General features: G+C 43.7%; 2 protein-coding genes across 12 annotated transcripts in view; one reads left to right on the forward strand and one right to left on the reverse strand.

The window, feature by feature from the left end:
• Positions 1–14,595, reverse strand: part of PRLR (prolactin receptor) — a 341,587-nt gene extending 326,992 nt beyond the window's left edge. For 4 of the 11 annotated variants that reach the window (XM_024108363.3, XM_042845475.2, XM_065598856.1 and 1 more), the window contains exon 1: positions 14,454–14,595. The gene's annotated coding sequence lies outside the window, so the exon portion shown is untranslated. The other 7 variants (XM_042845472.2, XM_042845469.2, XM_042845466.2 and 4 more) reach the window with 3 other exon arrangements.
• Positions 14,583–19,106, forward strand: part of LOC135972104 (sperm flagellar protein 2-like) — a 37,956-nt gene continuing 33,432 nt past the window's right edge. Inside the window, exons 1-2 of the mRNA XM_065598861.1 lie at positions 14,583–14,796; positions 16,302–16,404. Coding sequence (XP_065454933.1) covers positions 14,739–14,796; positions 16,302–16,404 — 161 coding nt within the window. The 5' untranslated portion in view covers positions 14,583–14,738. The remainder of the gene's footprint in view (positions 14,797–16,301; positions 16,405–19,106) is intronic.

Genomic DNA, 19,106 nt, shown 5'->3' on the forward strand with positions numbered 1-19,106 from the left:
CTCCATCATGTCCAAGTCACGCATCTTCCTTACACCTCACTCCTTGTTCCAATCCCATTTTCCTTGCCTACCCATCCCAGTCTCCACTCTTTAGGCATCTCATCCCAGTCCCAGTCTCCTTGCCCAGCTAGGCCTAGTCTCCCCCACTGGGATCACTCTGAGTCATAGTCTTCCCTGACCCCCAGTCTTTCTCCCTCCCACACACAGTCCCAGTCTCCTTGCACACCCAGTTCCAGTTCCCCTTTCCGGCTCCTCAGCCAATCTGTCTCTCCCCCTCAGCAGTGGCTTCCAGACCCAATTCTCCTTCCCTGGATTCCTCATGTCAGCCTCCTCTCTCCCACCTCCTTTGCTCCTGGTCCCAGTCTCTTTGTCCAGCCATTCCCAGTTCTCTCCCAGCACTCCAGGTCCTTGTCACATCTGTCTCCTCCTCTTTGCCCTCTTTCCCCACCCCCACTAGTTTGTAGTCACAATCTCTTTATCCAGCTAGTTCCAGTCCTTCTAACTCCCAGCTCTTTGAAGTGAGTGTTCATGACAGAATGGGCACACAGTGTGTGTTTAGAATGTACAGTAATACAATGGTTTTATTCATCTCTTTTTTGTCCCCTCATTTCTGCTTCTGCAGGTATGCCTCTTCTCTCCTGCTCAGTTTGCTATCACTCCACATTATGTGCGCTATGCTGGTTACTGAATGTCACAGTAGCTTTTTACATATATTGTTAAGGAAAATGTGAGTCAGAATAATTCTTTTTTAAAATTAAAAATACAAGTTAATAACTACTCTGCTTAAAGTGAGCAAGAAAGAAACCCTCAGCTAGTTCCTATCCTTAACAGATTGTTTTTTACAGATTCTTTTTGTGTTGTTACTACTTCATTATGTGTGTTGCTGTTTGTTATTTAAGCTCTGATTAATTACTTCCATAGTTGGATTGGATGAATATGAGGGCCAAGAGAATTATGGCCTAGGGTCTCTACCTCCCATACTAATCTTTAGCGCGTCCCAGACCCTCTCAATATAGTATGGATAAATACTCTCAGAAGGCTCTATACTACTCCCATTAACTGAAGTGAGAGCAGGATCAGGCCCAGCAGGGCCGGCTCCAGGCACCAGCCAACCAAGCACGTGCTTGGGGCGGCACCTTGTAAGGGGCGGCCAATCTTGGGGTGGTGGGGGGCACTTGGGGTTTTTTTTGGTTTGGTGGGGCGGCGCTTGGGGGGGTGGGTTGTTTTTGTTTTGGCAGTGTGGCGTGGCGCTGGGAGGGGTGTTTCGGCGGCGCGGCACTGGGGGGATGTGTTTCGGTGGGGCGGCGTGGTCCTGGAGGGGGGCGTTACGGCAGAGCAGCGCTCTTTTTTTTTTTTTTTGCTTGGGGAGGCAAAAAAGTTAGAGCCAGCCCTGAGGCCCAGACAGGCTTGCCCAATGAAACACAGTGAATCAGCAGCAGAGCTAGAATAACAGTTCCTGACTCCCAGCACCATACTCAACTTATTTGCTAAAGTGGGATCTCTTTTTTTATTGCAGGTTATTTGAATAGTTAAAACAGCCAATGTTCCATGAGGGCCCCTCTTTGCCGCAGGCATTTTCCATTGTCTCGGGGAACGAGGTGTGTATTCTGTTGTTGTTTTGGCATAGAGTATCAGCCATTGATTTCCAACAAAAATAAACAAGCCATTTGATTTTCTGAGCTGAATATTTAGTACAACATCACTAACTCTTTTCCTCAAAACTTCATATATTCTTTTCCTCATCACACTGCAGCACTAACACGACCAGAGGCACTTTTTAATTTCACCAGGGTCTTGGCCCCAGACCCGACACCCATTCTACGCCCCCCCCCAAGGCTCCATCCCACCCCACCTCTTCCCACCCCATTCTGCTCCCTCCCTGAATGTGCTCCGCCCCCCCGCCTCCTGCATGCCACTGAACCGCTGATCACTGGTGGGCAGAAGGGGGAGGAGCTGATCGGCAGGGCCGTCAGTGGGTGCTGAGCACCCACTATTTTTTTCCCTGTGGGTGCTCCAGCCCTGGAACACCCACAGAGTTGGCACCTATGAACACAATGCAAGAAAAAGAATCTTTCCACGTGATGCACAACTGCCCTGCAATGATGTTGTAGGTCAAGGAAATTAAGTCAAAATATTTTGCTTTGAAGTCAAAAAGAAATGTATTTAATAATACATGAGACCACAGAAAAACAGGAGCGTGGGAAAAATAATGCACAGAGCTCAGGAAAAATAGGAGAAAAAGAATATATACAAAGTTATCATAAGACTAAACTGTTAAATAGGTCAACAGACCGCAAGAACGTTATTTGCTCTTCTTTCCTCTTCAACAAAAGAAGTTGCAGCCAACTGGTATTCTAGAGTTCCCCTTCATCCCACTTAGGACCTCATTGTGTAATCCTTACCCACAAAAGCCATTCCATTTAAGCCAATAGGACTGCTCAGGTAATTACTGTGATGAGTTACCCCCTCCCCCCGTTCTAGGGTACCACCTGATGTACTGGGGTACCACTGAGCCCACTTATTCCACCAGCCTGGGCTCACTTTACACTGCAATGGACCATGGAGTATGAGGGGAAAATACAGGTTCAGTTACTGTGGACTGATCTACATTAGAAATGAAAGTTTACCTACATTGCTCAGGGGTGTGAAAAATCCACACCGCTGAGTGGCATGATTAAGTCAACCTAGCTCCCCAGTGTAGATAGCGCTAGGTTGGAAGAATTCTTCCAGCAACCTAGCTATCGCCTCTTTGGGAGGTGGATTACACTGATGAGAACCCCTCCCATCAGAAGAGCTACAGTGGTGCAACTATGCCAGTGTAGTGTTTTAAGTGTAGCTGTACCCAAATCAACAGTGAGAGAAACATCCTTACCCTTCCCAATTCTGGGCTTCCCTGTGCCTCTACTGTATTAACAAATGAACCAGACTCCCTATGTTTCTTTGTGTTCCCATAACTCTTTGTATATAAACCCTCATGATCCTTTGGTTCATGCAGAAAGTGTTTTGTAACTATAATTCTAGTGCTTTGTATCTATGATTCAAGGGACTCTGTACTTAGGTTGAATTTTAGTGTGTGACCAAATGATGGAATGTGTATAATATTTTTACCCTGACCCTACTGACTCATGGAGAATGTGTCCAGGAAGGGACCACTAATGATTGAGGAGGGATATTTGTTAGGTCTTCAGAGATGGATGAGATGATGACCTACTGAGAAATGTTTTTAGCTCGTTACCAATGCCACAGGCATTTTCTATAACAAGGACTTAGTCACAGATACCTTTAGCTTATTGATTAGGTAAGATGAGATACCATGAGGGGAATTCTATATGTAGATCAGTAATGGGAAAGCAATTCTTCTTTGTCCCAAGTACAACATGAACGGAGGGTAGTTTCTGGGAGTGAGTTAGGGGTGAATCAAGCTGCAAAGTCACTTCTCCAGTCTTCAGATTGGTTTGGTATTGATAGCCTTTCTGTATTAATCTTGACTAAATCTTTGTTTAATAAAATCCAATTGAGCCTGATTATTTGAAGTTTTATTAATAAATCAAAATTGAACCTAACAACTGTGCATATGTCTGGTTTAGTATGGAGCAGAGGCAATCTGTATTTCAAGACTTGTACAGAGCTCAGCAAAATCTCACTACTTAAAAAATAAAGTTCCTCTAGTCTAGAAAATAAACATTGTTATAATGCACGTCCTCAGCAGATTCATTTGCAAAATCACAGCTAAATTCCTGCTGTAAAGGAAGCAAAATATCTGCATCTGTGGAAACCCAAGAGCCTTACATAAAGCAAAAGAAGGCAAATATCTGTGCTTTAATTAAAGTATAAAATATAATATTAAACAAACTAACACTACAGAATCTCTTGTAGGATCAGTGCATAATTATAATCATACAGGGAAATTGTCAAATTGAGGTCCGGTAACCTGTTGACAACAACTGTGTTAGTTGATATCATGTAACAGCAGCACCACGGGAAGCTTGTCGTTTTGGCCTAAATTAAACCAAACACAAGGCAATTTGCCAAGAGTGAATGTGTGGATAAGACAATGAAAAACAAAAGGAGAGAGGGACAGAGCATTCAAAGGCATAAAAAATGACGCAGAAAATGGTTGCAACTTGGATTTCTTTTTCATACATAAAGTGTCTGAGGGAAATAAGCTATGTTAAAATAGATGTTTTCATATTAGTTTCTAAGGGCCTGGCTACATTAGAGAGAAATTTAACTGCTCTAAGTCAATGGGAGAGTGCTCTCCTGTCAGCTTAACTACTGCAGCATCTGTGAACAGCAGAAGCTATGTTGGCGGGAGAAGCTCTCCCACTGACATAGCATTGTTCACACTGGTGCGTATGTTGGCGTAACTTATGTCGCTCAGGGGGGTGATGTATTCAGCCCCCTGAACAACATAAGTTATGCTGACATTAGCTGTTGTGTAGACATAGCTTTACTTTTTGTGAGGAATAGAAGATGTGTTTTGAATTAAACGCTAACCTCTTTCATTTCCATACACCCTTGAAAAATGATGTGTACTATGGGAAATGACTAGGAGGCTGAAAGTCCTTTGAAACAGATCTTTTATGAAGGTTATTGTTGTGAACCATACATAATTAAAGCAGAGAGTCTAACAGTCTAGAAAACAAAGCTATTCTTATAAGAAGGAGAGAGATTGTAGAACAGACCGTCAGCAAGGGATCTACTTCTATTTTATGGTTAATAAATATTCTCTCCAATAGATTAATTCACAGTTGAAAGAAACAAATATTAGTACTGAAAACAACTTAAAACTAACCAGCCCCCTAAACTGTATGACCATGCTAACTGCTTTAAGGGGGATATCTTTGAAAAATCCTGCCCCATTAAAGAGATAAGGGGTTTAATTGAGGGTAAACCCCCAATTATATTTTAAAATTAAATATTTAATCAGTAGTGAATATTTTTATTTATCTGTTCAAAAAGGTGACATCTTACAATACAGTGAATACAAAAAACCAAATCAGGAATGTGATATTCTATATGGACACAATATAAACAAAAGTTGTATTGTGCTGTACATATTTCAGGAAGAACTTTTAAAAGGCCTCATTAAGCAATGCAAAATTTAATATATCAATAGAAGAAACAATGCATCTGAGACACCTGACTACTAATTAAGCCAATCAGAAGATAGAATGTATGTCGTTATATATAAAGTAGGATTGTCAAAAGCATTCAATCCTGACTTTAGTGGGAGCAGTTATACCAAAGCTGAGCACTTTTTAAAATCCAACCTATAGTATTTTAGACTACTAAAGAGAACACATTAAGAAGTGATACAGCAAAGCCGCAAATCAACTGTATAGCAAATTTACATCTTTTTCCCAAACACTTTCATAATGAAAGATGGGAGGTCTACATGAGAGTTCTGCATGGGTTTGGTTCTGTTTAATTTTTCTTTTCTTTTTAAATCAGTGACATGTAGTTATATTAACAGCTTCTCAGAGGGATTACTCACCATAAATGCAAAGATGCGAGGACACGTGGATTTCAATGTAGTTGAAAAGATGTTCCTTTTGTTCTTTGGTGTATTGAAATTATTACTAATTGCTTTGTGTGTGCATTAATTTTTTAGCACAAATCAACAAAAAAAGAATACCAAGAGTATCATGCAGGTCCTTTATATTTGACAGGCATCCCATTTTTCTAATTAGGATATAAACCTGAGAGCAGTATAAAATCACACTATCTAATTTTAATTGAAAACAAAATTGAAAGTGCTACATTTTTATGACAGACTAATGTTTGCAAATCCCTTTGAAGGTTTAAGGCACTATACAAGTTATTTAAATACCAAAAGCATGGAAACAACCTTATAACCATGCACTGGGGCCAGCCAACTAGTTATTGAGGCCAGGCATGAGAGTCATTGTACTGGTGCAAATGCCTACTGTAAGTAAGCAGAGCCAATATAACCCATGATTTGTAATGATGCAGCTTACTCCAATTTCAAGCAACCACCTGCATTGTGTGTGTATGATACATCCAGAGATAGGGCTCCAGATAGGAGATAGTATTTATAGGAGCAGTTTTGCCTATTTGGCCTAGAAAGGTATACTGATTTGGGCTAAAGAGTATTACATTTTCTGCTGACAAGTATTTTCTGTGAACTTCACAAACATTATTGCTAACTGTTAGAGTCTAAGGTCATAAGGGATGATTAGATTATCGAGCCTGACCTCCAGTACAACACAAGCCATTAAATTTCACCCCGTTTCCCCTCTACTGAGCCCTATGAAGGGGGATGCCATTTTAGATTTGGTTTTGGTGAATAGTGAGGACCTCATAGAAGAAATGGTTGTAGGGGACAACCTTCATTCGAGCGATCATGAGCTAATTCAGTTTAAACTAAATGGAAGGATAAACAAAAATAGATCTGTGACTAGGGTTTTTGATTTCTAAAGGGCTAACTTTAAAAAATTAAGGAAATTAGTTAGGGAAGTGGATTGGACTGAAGAACTTGTGGATCTAAAGGTGGAGGCGGCCTGGGATTACTTCAAGTCAAAGTTGCAGAAACTATCAGAAGCCTGCATCCCAAGGGAAAAAAATTCATAGGCAGGAATTGTAGACCAAGCTGGATGAGCAAGCATCTCAGAGAGGTGATTAAGAAAAAGCAGACAGCCTATAAGGAGTGGAAGATGGGAGTGATCAGCAAGGAAAGCTACCTTATTGAGGTCAGAACATGTAGGGATAACGTGAGAAAGACCAAAAGCCATGTAGAGTTGGACCTTGCAAAGGGAATTAAAACCAATAGTAAAAGGTTCTATAGCCATATAAATAAGAAGAAAACAAAGAAAGAAGAAGTGGGGCCGCTAAACACTGAGGATGGAGTGGAGGTTAAGGATAATCTAGGCATGGCCCAATATCTAAACAAATACTTTGCCTCGGTCTTTAATGAGGAGCTTCGGGATAATGGTAGGCTGATAAATGGGAATGAGGATATGGAGGTAGATATTACCAAGGTAGAAGCCAAACTCAAACAGCTTAATGGGACTAAATCGGGGGGCCCAGATAATCTTCATACAAGAATATTAAAGGAACTGGCATATGAACTTGCAAGCCCATTAGCAAGAATTTTTAATGAATCCGTAAACTCAGGGATTGTACCGAATGACTAGAGAATTACTAACATAGTTCCTATTTTTAAGAAAGGAAAAGAGAGTGATCCGGGTAACTACAGGCCTGTTAGTTTGACCTGTAGTATGCAAGGTCTTGGAAAAAATTTTGAAGGAGGAAGTAGTTAAGGTCATTGAGGTCAATGGTAATTGGGACAAAATACAACATGGTTTTACAAAAGGTAGATCGTACCAAACCAACCTGATCTCCTTCTTTCAGAAGGTAACAGAGTTTTTAGACAAAGGAAACGCAGTTGATCTAATTTACCTCAATTTCAGTAAGACATTTGATATGGTTCCACATGGGGAATTATTAGCTAAATTGGAAAAGATGGGGATCAATATGAAAATTGAAAGGTGGATAAGGAACTGGTTAAAGGGGAAACTACAACGGGCTGTACTGAAAGATGAACTGTCAGGCTGGAGGGAGGTTACTAGTGGAGTTCCTCAGGGATCGGTTTTGGGACCAATCTTATTTAATCTTTTTATTACTGACCTTGGGAAAGTGGGAAATGTGCTTGCGGATGACACAAAGCTGTGAGGTACTGCCGATACAGAAGGACCAGGATATCCTACAGGAAGATCTGGATGACCTTGTAAACTGGAGTAATTTAGCCAATGCTTTATACAGAGGTAAAAATCACATCCCTGCTTCTACTAACTACTCCCTTGTTTATACATCAAAACATCACATGGCACTGCACTGGGAGCTAATGTTCAATTGTGTGTCCACTAGGCCCACTAAGGGTATGTCCATAGTGCAAATAAACACTCTCAGCTGGCCTGTGTCAGCAGACTCAGGCTTACAGGGCTCAGTTTATGGGACTGTATAATTGTGGTGTTGACATTCAAGCTTGGGCTGGAACCCAAGCCCTCGTACCCCGCAAGGAGGGAGGGTCCCAGAGCCTGACATCCAGCCCAAGTCTGAACATCTACACTGCAGTTAAACAGCCCCTTAACCCGAGCCCTGCAAGCCCAAGTCAGCGGTCATGGGCCAGCCATGGGTTTCTCATTGCAGCACAGATATACCCTAAATCCTTTTCCCGGATACAGTACCCATTCTGTAGGTCTGGCCTACATTCTTATATTTGTAACTTTGTCTTTGGCTGTATTAAAACACATTTTGCTTGAATGGTCCCAGGTTACCAAGTGATCCAGATCACGCTGTACAACTGACCTATCCTCATTCATATTTAACACTCCACTATTCTTTGTGTCACCTGCATATTTTATCAGCAGTGATTTTCTGTTTACTTCCAGATCATTGATAAAAATGTTGAATAGCATGGGGTCATGCCTTGATCCCTGCAGAACACCACAAGAAACACTGCCATTCAATAACGATTGCCCATTGACAACTACTTTGTGAGATCTGTCAGCCAAGTCTTAATCCATTTAACATGTACTTTACTGAAATTGTACAGTGCTATTATTTGTATCATCATAGCAGATTGTATGAAGTATGTTACATTGTGGTAGATCAATCTCAAAGAATGAAATCTGGCTTGTTTGACAAGACTTATTTTCCATAAAACCATGTTTAACTGGCATTAACTATCCTTTAAATCTTTACCAGTTGAATCCCATATCTGCTTTTGCATTATTTTACCTAGGCCTGGTGTCAGGCTAATCAGGTCAGGTGTCCCAACTGCCGTTCAAATTGCCTTTTGTGAATACTGGCACAATTCTTCCAATCTAGAATTTCCTCAGTATTCCAAAATTGATTTAAAATTAACATCAATAGGCCAGAACCTCTTCACCCAACTCTTTTAGGACTCTTGGGTGCAAGTTGTCCAGGCCTGCCGATTTAAAAATGTTATCCCCAGTAAATGTTGTCTAACCTCCTTCTCACTTACTAAAGGACTGGTAAGTACATGATCATCCTCATATTACACAAGTACATCATCCTGCTTTTTCCCAAATACAGAACAGAAATATTTATTCAACACTTCTGCCTCTTCTGCATCATAATTAACAATTTACCATCTCCATCTAATAACTGGCCTATACTGTTGACTGGAGTCCTTTTGTTCCTAATATACTTAAACTCCTTATTGTCCTTAGCCCTGCCAACCAATTTTTTCCCCCTGAAGTCTTCAGCTTCCCTTATCAACCTTCTACACTGTTTAGCGCAGGGGTGGGCAAACTACGGCCCACGGGCCAGATCTGGCCCCTCAGGGTTTTGGATCCGGCAAGCGGGATTGCCCCCCGTGGTGCCATGGGCCCCGCGCCGCTCAGAAGTGGCTGGCACCACATCCCTGCAGCCCCCGGGCAGGGGTGGGGGAGGCAGAGGGCTCCGTGTGGTGCCCTTACCTCCACGGACCGTCACCCCCGCAGCTACCATTGTCTGGGAACGGGGAACCGTGGCCAATGGGAGCTTCAGGAGAGGTACCTGGAGGTGCGGCAAGGGCAGCACAAGCAGAGCCCTCTGCCCCCCATTGATTGTTCTCTATCTCCCCTCCCGTTTTTTATATATTGCTTTTTTATTTTTACTTGCTGCTTTCACATCACCATTGAATCAGGATGGGGTTTTAGCCAAAACTGTCTTCTTTCTTGATTGCAGAATTGTAGCTTTTTGGTTATCTAATTAAATTCTTCTTTAAGGCCTGGTCCACACTAAGCCCCCAGTTCGAACTAAGATATGCAACTTCAGCTATGTGAATAACGTAGCTAAAGTATCTTAGTTCGAACTTAAAGGTACTTACCGCGGGTCCACACGCGGCAGGCAGGCTCCCCCGTCGACTCCGCCTACTCCTCTCGCAGAGCAGGATTACTGGCGTCGAGCTCTTCCGGGATCGATTTATCGCGTCTAGACAAGACGCGATAAATCGATCCCAGAAGATCGATTGCTGGCCGCCAAACCAGCGGGTAAGTATAGACGTACCCTAAGAGCTCCCAATTTTCATCCACATTCCTAAATTTTTCTTCCCAATCAATTTTGTTCATAATTCTCCTCATTTCTGAAAGTTAGCCCTTTTGAAAGGCCAAGAACATACGTTACTAGTTGGGACTATCTTCTATTTGCCCATCTTGAATGTAATCAGATAATGATCACTGGTCCCTAGGCAACCACAAACTCAAAGTTTGTCTACCAGTACTCTGGCCTGCTCTACAGGGATGTAAATGATATTGAGCACTTCCATGTCACATACTAATTGGCCCATGTAATCTCTGCTGGTGCACAATAAAAGTTCCCTAGTGCACATTAACGTAGGGCCTAGGGAACTTTTAGTGCACGCCAGCACGAACCACACAGGCCAGTTAGTGTGCAATCCATTAGTGCACACTAAGATTTAACACCTCTCTGGTGCAGACTAGTGTACGGTGTAAAGAAGCCCTTACAATTCCATGATGAATTCATCTTTATACATCATAATGAGGCCCAAAATAGAGCTCCTTTGTGTTAGGTGCAATACCTTGTCTTAGAAAAGCATCATATGTAATTTTTAGAAACTCTAATGATGTTATATTGCTGGCTGCTTGAGATCTCCTGCAAAGATCTCCCAAACTGAAATCTCCCATAATACCACAATTTTTCTTTCCACACATTACAGACAGTGCTTAAGGAGTAACTCATCCTGTTCTTTGGTTTAATTTGATAGTCTGGAACAGAACCCCCACCAGCGCCTATTCCTAGGCTTTCCCAGTTAGCACATTGATCCATATGCATTCAAGTTCCTGTGGTTTTGAGTTATGAATAATTCTATAACAGGTAATAGTGTCTTTAATGTAGACACCCTTATCCACTGCATACATAGACTTTTACTCACTCTATCCTTCCTAAATAGGTTATAACTAGCAATTTTAAAATTTCAATCATGTGAAGATTCCCACCAGGTTTTCAGTAATGCCTGTTACAAAATTTCTCATGATCAGTAAGAATCGCCAACTCTTTCTTGTTACCTAGCATTGGTATATAAACATTTGAAACATTTCTTCTCTTCATATTCTTGGTCACATCACATCAAATTGTTTGCGACACACTGAGTTTGAGTTTGTACTGCATTTGGCTTCTAAGCACCCTCCCCTTGTGTTATTAGTTTAACCCCATCCTGCTTGCTCCAGCTTGTTTCTGGTGGAGATTAGCGCCCACGCCCACTTGTGAGATGGAGGCTACCTTGTTTATATAGCATCCTCCCCCACTGGAATGTGACCCAATGTCCCACAAAACCAAAACCTTCAGCTTCACATCAGTCAAATGTTTACGTCCACTATTTTCTGTCTTCTCCTTTATCTCTCTCGTGGGACAGGAAGGACCTCCAAGAATATTACTAGGACTTTCCTCTTCTTCAGCTCATTTCCAAGGTTCCTAAAGTCTTCTATAGTCTGTAAAGTTCCACATGATGCCAAGTCATTGGTTCCAATGTGTACCATCACCAGTGGACACTTGCCAGACAACTTCAGAATCCTATCCAACTATGCAGTTACATCTCATATTTTCACTTCACAGAAACAGCACACCTTACTATGGTCCTTGTGTCCCTTACAGAATTCTCTGTCCATTCTTCTTTATATGGAGTTAGCAATGACGACTGATAGCCTTATCAGGATGGTTGAAGAGCCTTTCTTGGTAGTTGCATGTGCTTGCAGTTCAGCAAGCATCAGAAATGTCACCCATAGGTTTCTGTTTCTTTCCTCCAGAGACAGGTTCTTTGGTAGTTGACTCGCTAATCATGTTAATACCTCTAACCAGGCTGAATGACTGCTGGTTCTCCTTTCCCTCTTTGTCATAAATTGCAAGTCCACTTCTTTGATTTTTATTCTTTCCAGTTCCCCATGAAGCCCTTTTGATGTGTGTGGCAATGATTTCCAAATTTGGTTGTCCAATAAGTCTTCATTTTCTCAAAAACTACATAGTATTAAAGATTGTGCTTCCAGACCAATATGTTTGCCAGCTTGCACTTAATGCACCAGCAATCTCTTCTGTCTTCCAGCAGAAAGAGAAACACAGCACTTCCAAGGCACGTAAAAGCAATCGTTTCCTCATCATCCATATCCACTACTCGATGAGGAGCCATACTGAAAACAGATGGAACCATGTTCCCTTTTTAAACTCCCTCTGAAACTGCAATCAGTCACTCCTGTTTGCCTGTTAACTGTCACATACTAAGCCTCAGTGCTAGTCTTCACTCCTAGTTATCATGGAGAGATTAACTTTCAGAGACTTCAGTCATGGAGTCTGTTCAAAGATCCAAGCGTGCCAGCCCCACTGAGCCACAAACAGACCTGTCTCAATGGGCCTGTTCAGCCTAGCCACACAACTCTCACAGAGAACCAACAAAAAAACAATAAACAGACCAAACACCCACTCACAAAATCCTTCTGCCTCCAATCACAAGGATCTGCAGCTATGCCTTCTAAAATTCCCATTTGCTGCTCTGGAGTTTGCCTCATGGCTCAACTTCACCCCCCCATTAACAGGGAGGGATTAACTACTCAGACTTCAGGGAACTCATCACAGTGACTGAGAGAATTTCTAAATCTATGTGCTTGCTAGGATGTCAGTAAAACAGGGAAATCCCTGTACAGCCATCCCCACACAGCACTTTGAGACAGGCAAACAAGCTTTAAATAAACACAAAGCATCATTAACAAAAAATAACACTCAAGAGTCCTGTTTCCCCTGCTCTAAAGAATGGTCTAACCATTGCTCTCTAAACAACGCCTTATTAGAGGCAGGAAAATAATCGTGGAATCCTAAATCACAGCATTCTACTGCTGTCTAAAAAGTAGTTCTGTAACTCACTGGCAGAGCATGTCAGGTCACCCCTCTGATGACTGGTCCATATAGATGATAAACTACTACTGCTTAGGGAGGCCATTCATCCAGGAATAAACCGGAAAGTCCTCTTTTTTAGATGTTTGTCCCCGGTCTGATCCTGGAACAAAATTGAATGTGGTTTTGTCCAGTATTGCTCAGGGGATGCCATTTTTAAAAGCATGCCACACCACCCCCTCCAGCATGACCTCCCATGCACCATGTGCACGAGGTCACGCAAGGGCGGGGGGGGGGGGCATGACGTTCCAGAAAGTACTGGAATGTCCAGTATTCCAAAAATGTGTGAGTGGCCATCTTAACACTGCTACCAATTAACAGTTACTTCTTACGCTCAAGTACTAAAGCAGGGGTAGGCAAACTTTTTGGCCCGAGGGCCACATCTGGGCATGGAAATTGTATGGCAGGCCAAGAATGCTCACGAAATTGGGGGTTGGGGTGCAGGCTCTGGGGTGGGGCAAGAAATGAGGAGTTCAGGGATCAGGAGGGGGCTCCGGGCTGGGGCAGAGGGTTGGGGTGCAGGGCTAGATGAGGGCTCCAGCTGGGGGTGCAGGCTCTGGGGTGGGGCCGGGGATGAGGGTGCAGGAGGGTATTTCAGGCTGGGACCAAGGGGTTCAGAAGGTAGGAGAGGGATCAGGGCTGGGGTTGCGGCATGGGTGACGGTCAGGGGTGCAGGCTCTGGGTGGCGCTTACCTCAAGCAGCTCCCAGAAGCAGCGGCATGTCCCCCTTCGGTTCCTACGTGGAGGCGCAGCCAGGCGGCTCTACACGCTGCCCTGTCCGCAGGCGCTTGGGGCGGGGGCAGTGTGCGAAGCCCCCAGCTGCCACTACACATAGAAGCCGGAGGGGGGACATGCTGCTACTTCCAGGAGCCACACAGAGTGGGGCAAGGCCCTGACCCCGCTCCCTGGCTGAAGTGCCGGAGCAGAGCAAGCCCTGGACCCTGCTCCCCAGCAGGAGCTCGAGGGCCAGATTAAAACTTCTGGAGGGCCAGCTACGGCCCCCAGGGGGGAGGGATAACTCAGGGGGGAGGGATAGCTCAGTGGTTTGAACATTGGCCTGCTTAACCCCAGGGTTGTGAGTTCAATCCTTGAGGGGGCCACTTGGGGATCTGGGGCAAAATCAGTACTTGGTCCTGCTAGTGAAGGCAGGGGGCTGGACTCGATGACCTTTCAAGGTCCCTTCCAGTTCTAGGAGATGGGATATCTCCATTAATTTCTCCCACAAAAGCTTCATCCTCCCCCTGTTCAAATTCTCCCACAAGGGCCTCAACGCCCCTTCCCCCCATCTGGGCTTTGCACTCGTCTCCTACACTAAACCCCCCAGCACTGGGGCATCCCTCCCATTCCCCTCTCAACATAGCCGAGGGGCAGCCCTTCCCCCACAAGCGCCTTGGTCGCGTTGGTCTATGTTCCAGCTCCCCTAACCTCACCCCAAGCTTCTCCGTGTGGACTCTCCTCCCACGGCTTGTCCCGCCCCAAGCTGCCTCCCGTTCAACACTGAGCGACACAATTACAGTACCCACCAGAGACCGCTGCTTACTGCACTGCGCATGCGCCAGCGCCAAACGGGGCCAACACAAAACAGTTCACGCTCACCCCTGTGGACGCATGCGCTCAGTAGAAGCCATTCTCCCCGCCCCCCGCAGCGTAGCTATTCCACTGCGCATGCGCGGTTCACAAGGCACACCTGGTCCCGCTACGTAGTCCGAGGCCCCGCCACAGCGCATGCGTTAGATACTGCCTACATGTCACCATGGTAACAGGACGCGGAACCGGGCCCGTGTGAGTGGGGTTTGCCTGCGGCTGCCATGTCGGACATTCTGTGCGAGTGGCTGAACCGGGAGGTGAAGCTCTCCCGGACCGTGGGTGAGTCAAGGGCTCCGACACCTGGGTCCTGGAGGGCTGGTGCCGCAGCTGGGGAGGCAGGGCCCGGGGGTGCCCACAGACCACCGTGTGCCTAGGCACCTCTAGGGGTTCCCCTCAGGTGTGTCTGTTCGCAGGGGCCGGTGGATAGGAGCCCCCGGGCAATTCTTCGTTAGGGCATTACGTACGGTGTAAGGGCTTCCGAGTTGCTGCCCGAAGGGGAGTCCCAGAGGGCAGTGCACAGGGGGATGCCCCCTCGGCCTGCGCCACAGCAAGACGGCCTCAGTATCAATGTGCAGCTAGAGAGATGGGTGGGTTCCCTGCTCGACTTTCGATTCCCCGTGGGTGGGAGTCACTTTTGGGGAGACTTTGGCGTCCCGGAGACGGGTGAGGTTGTCTGGGCGTCTGCAGGCAAGTTTGGGAATGTGGTGACTGGGTAAGGTGGGAGTAGCAGGAGGGTTCTGCTGCTGGGATGGCAGTCGGGTTGTTGGCACGTTGGTATTATTCATATACTCCCTACACCTGGAGTAGGCTTTGTGCACTCTCTGTAATAACTACTTTCAACTGAAAATACCATTGCCCTAATTCTCTTCCATACACGTCTGAATTTTGATTTACCTATAGACGTATTCATATACCTTCCTGCAGATGCCACATGCCATATATGAGAGTTACTGACCTTGAGGTAATGCCAGTGGCAGTAGTAGTACTACATGATAGCTCTGGCTGATGTATAAGTGAATTCACCCTCTTTCCTCAGACCCAAATAAAGGGCTAAAACCAGCTGTGGATTTTACTTTTTCCACACAAACAATTACAACATAATCCCTTTAAAAATCTCGAAAATAACCTTTGTGAAAAAAAAATGGTGATTATTCTCCCCTAGATCCCTGTGGACTCAGGGGTCACGAAAAATTTCAGTTCTATCAATTAATAAGGGACTTGAGGATAGAAAGTACCCGAATTTATGTTTATACAGCAATTCCTGCTGTTTGAATTATTGACTTTAGAGAAGCATCTATTCTATAATGAGAGAGACATCCCTTATTGAAAATCAGGCATCTTAGAACATATTTACTGGCTGGTTTTGTTTCTGTGTGTGTTTTAGGAGCAGAAGAGTTAGTAACTGTTACCTGTCAAGTATTGGTTTTGCAAAATTTTAATTTTGAGCCAAAGGTAAATAGTTATAATAGTGTAATTTATCTTTTGATATTGAAATTTAGATTTTAGATGATGGAGTCGATTATGGAATTTAGCTCTTAGTAGGGTTATACAACATAAGTACTGGCTATTTGAAGACCATTTCTAATCCTAAAGTTATTTTAATATAGTCATTTAATTTATAAAACTTCAAAGTTAATTTACATGTAAAGATTTTATAAGAGCAATAATGAGTTGAACCAAAAATTAAGTATAAGTCTCTGATGTTATACACATTCTGTAATGATCTCTAATATTATTCATATGGTAACTTGTATTTTGTTGCTGTTGCTTGTTTTTTAACCCAGATCCAAAATCATTCCCAAAAGAATTTTCTACTGGCTACCTACTTGGAGAAATTCTGCACAAATATGAACTTCAGGATGACTTTAACCAATTTTCACAAAGCAGGTTTGTAACTTAAGGCACAGCTAGAGCATGTATTATATCTCCTATGTAACTTATACAAGATGTTTGTTTATCATTGAAGATTTTTTAGTGATACCTAGCAGGATTTGATGAAGTTACATACCAGTCATTAGTTAGCGACATATTATATGCGCTAGCTGCATTAATTAGCTGCATACTTCCAAAGGATCTGACCATTCATTAAATATTTACTGGAAAGATATACGAGGATGATTAATTGTGCTGCAATCCTTTATGTCAATCAGCATGGTCCTATGGAAAATAGGTATTTAATTTAGCACTGCATGAACTTTTGATTAAAAAAATTAGCACTGTACAAAATTGATGTAAGAATAGATTAAAAACTGGGTAACATAGATCTCAAAAATAGGAAAATAATCATTCTATGGAGTATTTCTAGTGGAGTCCTACAAAGATCTGTTCTTGTTCTAATGCTATTCAGGATCTATAAAGTCAGTGCTGATAAAGTTTCCAGGTGACACACAAATTGGTGGAGTGGTAATTAACCCATCGTCAGTTATACAGAGAGATCTGGATCACTTGTTAAACTGAGCTTATTAAAACACAAGTTCAAATGGAGCCAAATGCAAGGTCATATATCTAGGAACAAAGAATGTAGGTCATATTTATAGGATGGGGGACCGTATCCTGGAATGCAGTGACTTTTAAAAGGCCTTAGGGATCATGATGGCTAACCAGTTGAACATGATCTGCCAGTGCAATGCTGTGGCCAAGTGGGCTAGCACAATCCTTGGTTTGTAAGCAATGGGAACATCACATAGGGAGGTGATACTACCTCCATATACAGCATTATTGAGACCATTACTGGAATGAAAATGAAGGTCTGTTTGATACTAGGTTCCTCTGTAAGGAGAACTCTTCAGAATAGTATATCTTTACTGAACCATATTACAGAAAGAGCTTAGCCTCTCCATAGCTATTTGTGAAACAAGGCTTAAGTCATAAGCCTGATTTTCTCCTTCCATTTCTTATATTGGCCAAACCAAAGCCAATCCATTTGTAATTTGACAGGGCATGATTTTTAGGAGAGAGACTTTGAAGGAATTATGAGAAGGTCATGGGCGGTGTATGAACCACCGGCTGGGGGAGGCTAGTCCCCAGCCCCCACCCCTTCCGCCCACACCGGAGCCCAGAGCCACACCCCCCAGCAGAGCGCAGAGACGCCCTCCTCTGCCCTCCCCCCCCCCCCGCAGCCACTGGCCCAGTCCTGCTGCTAATCCCCTAACCCCAAAGGAGCACTGGGAGGGCGTGCGAAGGTGGGCGGCACGTGGCCCCAGCGCCAAGAAGGTGGCCGGCCCTGTCCTCCCTGGCCCCAGACTGCTGGGAAGGCGGCCAGCCCTGGCTTCGGACCGCCCGGAAGGGGCCAAGTATCAGTCAGAGGGATGTCCCTCATTCTTTTAACATATCAGTCAGAATGCACTTCTGATGTAAATTATGCAGGAATTGGAATTTACAATACGTTTTCCATTGACTGGGCAAAGGACATTATAATAAAATCTTCCAATGAAATTAGTAGTAGGGTGGAGCTTCTATCTAATGACATATCCACTTAGCAAATGAAGGTGGGCTTGGAGAACAGGTAGGCATACTCGTGCTAGCTCCTAGTACAGGTAACAGTACAGTACAACTTCAGAGTTACGAACACCAGAGTTATGAACTGACCGGTCAACCGCACACCTCATATGGAAGCGGAAGTATGCAATCAGGCTGCAGCAGAGACAAAAAAAAGGGGGGGGCAAATACAGTATAGTACTGTGTTAAATGTAAACTACTAAAAAAAATAAAGGGAAAGTTTTAAAAGAAGATTTGACCAGGTAAGGAAACTATTTCTCTGCTTATATCGTTTAAAGATAGTTAAAAGCAGCATTTTTCTTCTGCATAGTAAAGTTAAAAAGCTGTATTAAGTTAATGTTCAGTTGTAAACTTTTGAAAGAACTCATTACTCTGAGGTTCTACTGTAGTAATGAAGGCGTGGCAGCACACATTTCAGCACAGACTAGCTGCCCCAGTACAAGCCCATCAGGAACTCTGGGTATGTACTTGGGTTGTTAGCATGCAGTGAAGTCCTTGCTGCCATGTCTTCACTATTAACCATGCTAGCTAGATTAAAGAACTATTTACAGCACAATCTAAGTAAAGAGCTTTTTTAACTGTTTGTATACCCTTTTAAAATAAATCAATCCAAAAATCCTAGATTGCTTTTAGACTCCAGTAGAGCTTTCATACATAAGAGCATAAGAATGGCCATACTGGGTCAGACCAAAGGTCCATCCAGCCCAGTATCCTGTCTTCCAACAGTGGCCAATGCAAGGTGCCCCAGAGGGAGTGAACCTAACAGGTAATGATCAAGTGACCTCTCTCCTGCCATCCATCTCCACCCTCTGACAAATAGAGACTAGGGACACCATTCCTTACCCATCCTGGCTAATAGCCATTAATGGACTTAACCTCCATGAATTTATCTAGTTCTCTTTTAAACCCTGTTATAGTCCTAGCCTTCACAACCTCCTCAGGCAAGGAGTTCCACAGGTTGACTGTGCACTGTGTGAAGAAGAAGAACTTCCTTTTATTTGTTTTAAACCTGCTGCCTATTAATTTCATTTGGTGGCCCCTCGTTCTTATATTATGGGAACAAGTAAATAACTTTTCCTTACTCACTTTCT

This window comes from Chrysemys picta, chromosome 6, assembly GCF_011386835.1.
Source record: "Chrysemys picta bellii isolate R12L10 chromosome 6, ASM1138683v2, whole genome shotgun sequence".
NCBI lineage: Eukaryota > Metazoa > Chordata > Testudines > Emydidae > Chrysemys > Chrysemys picta.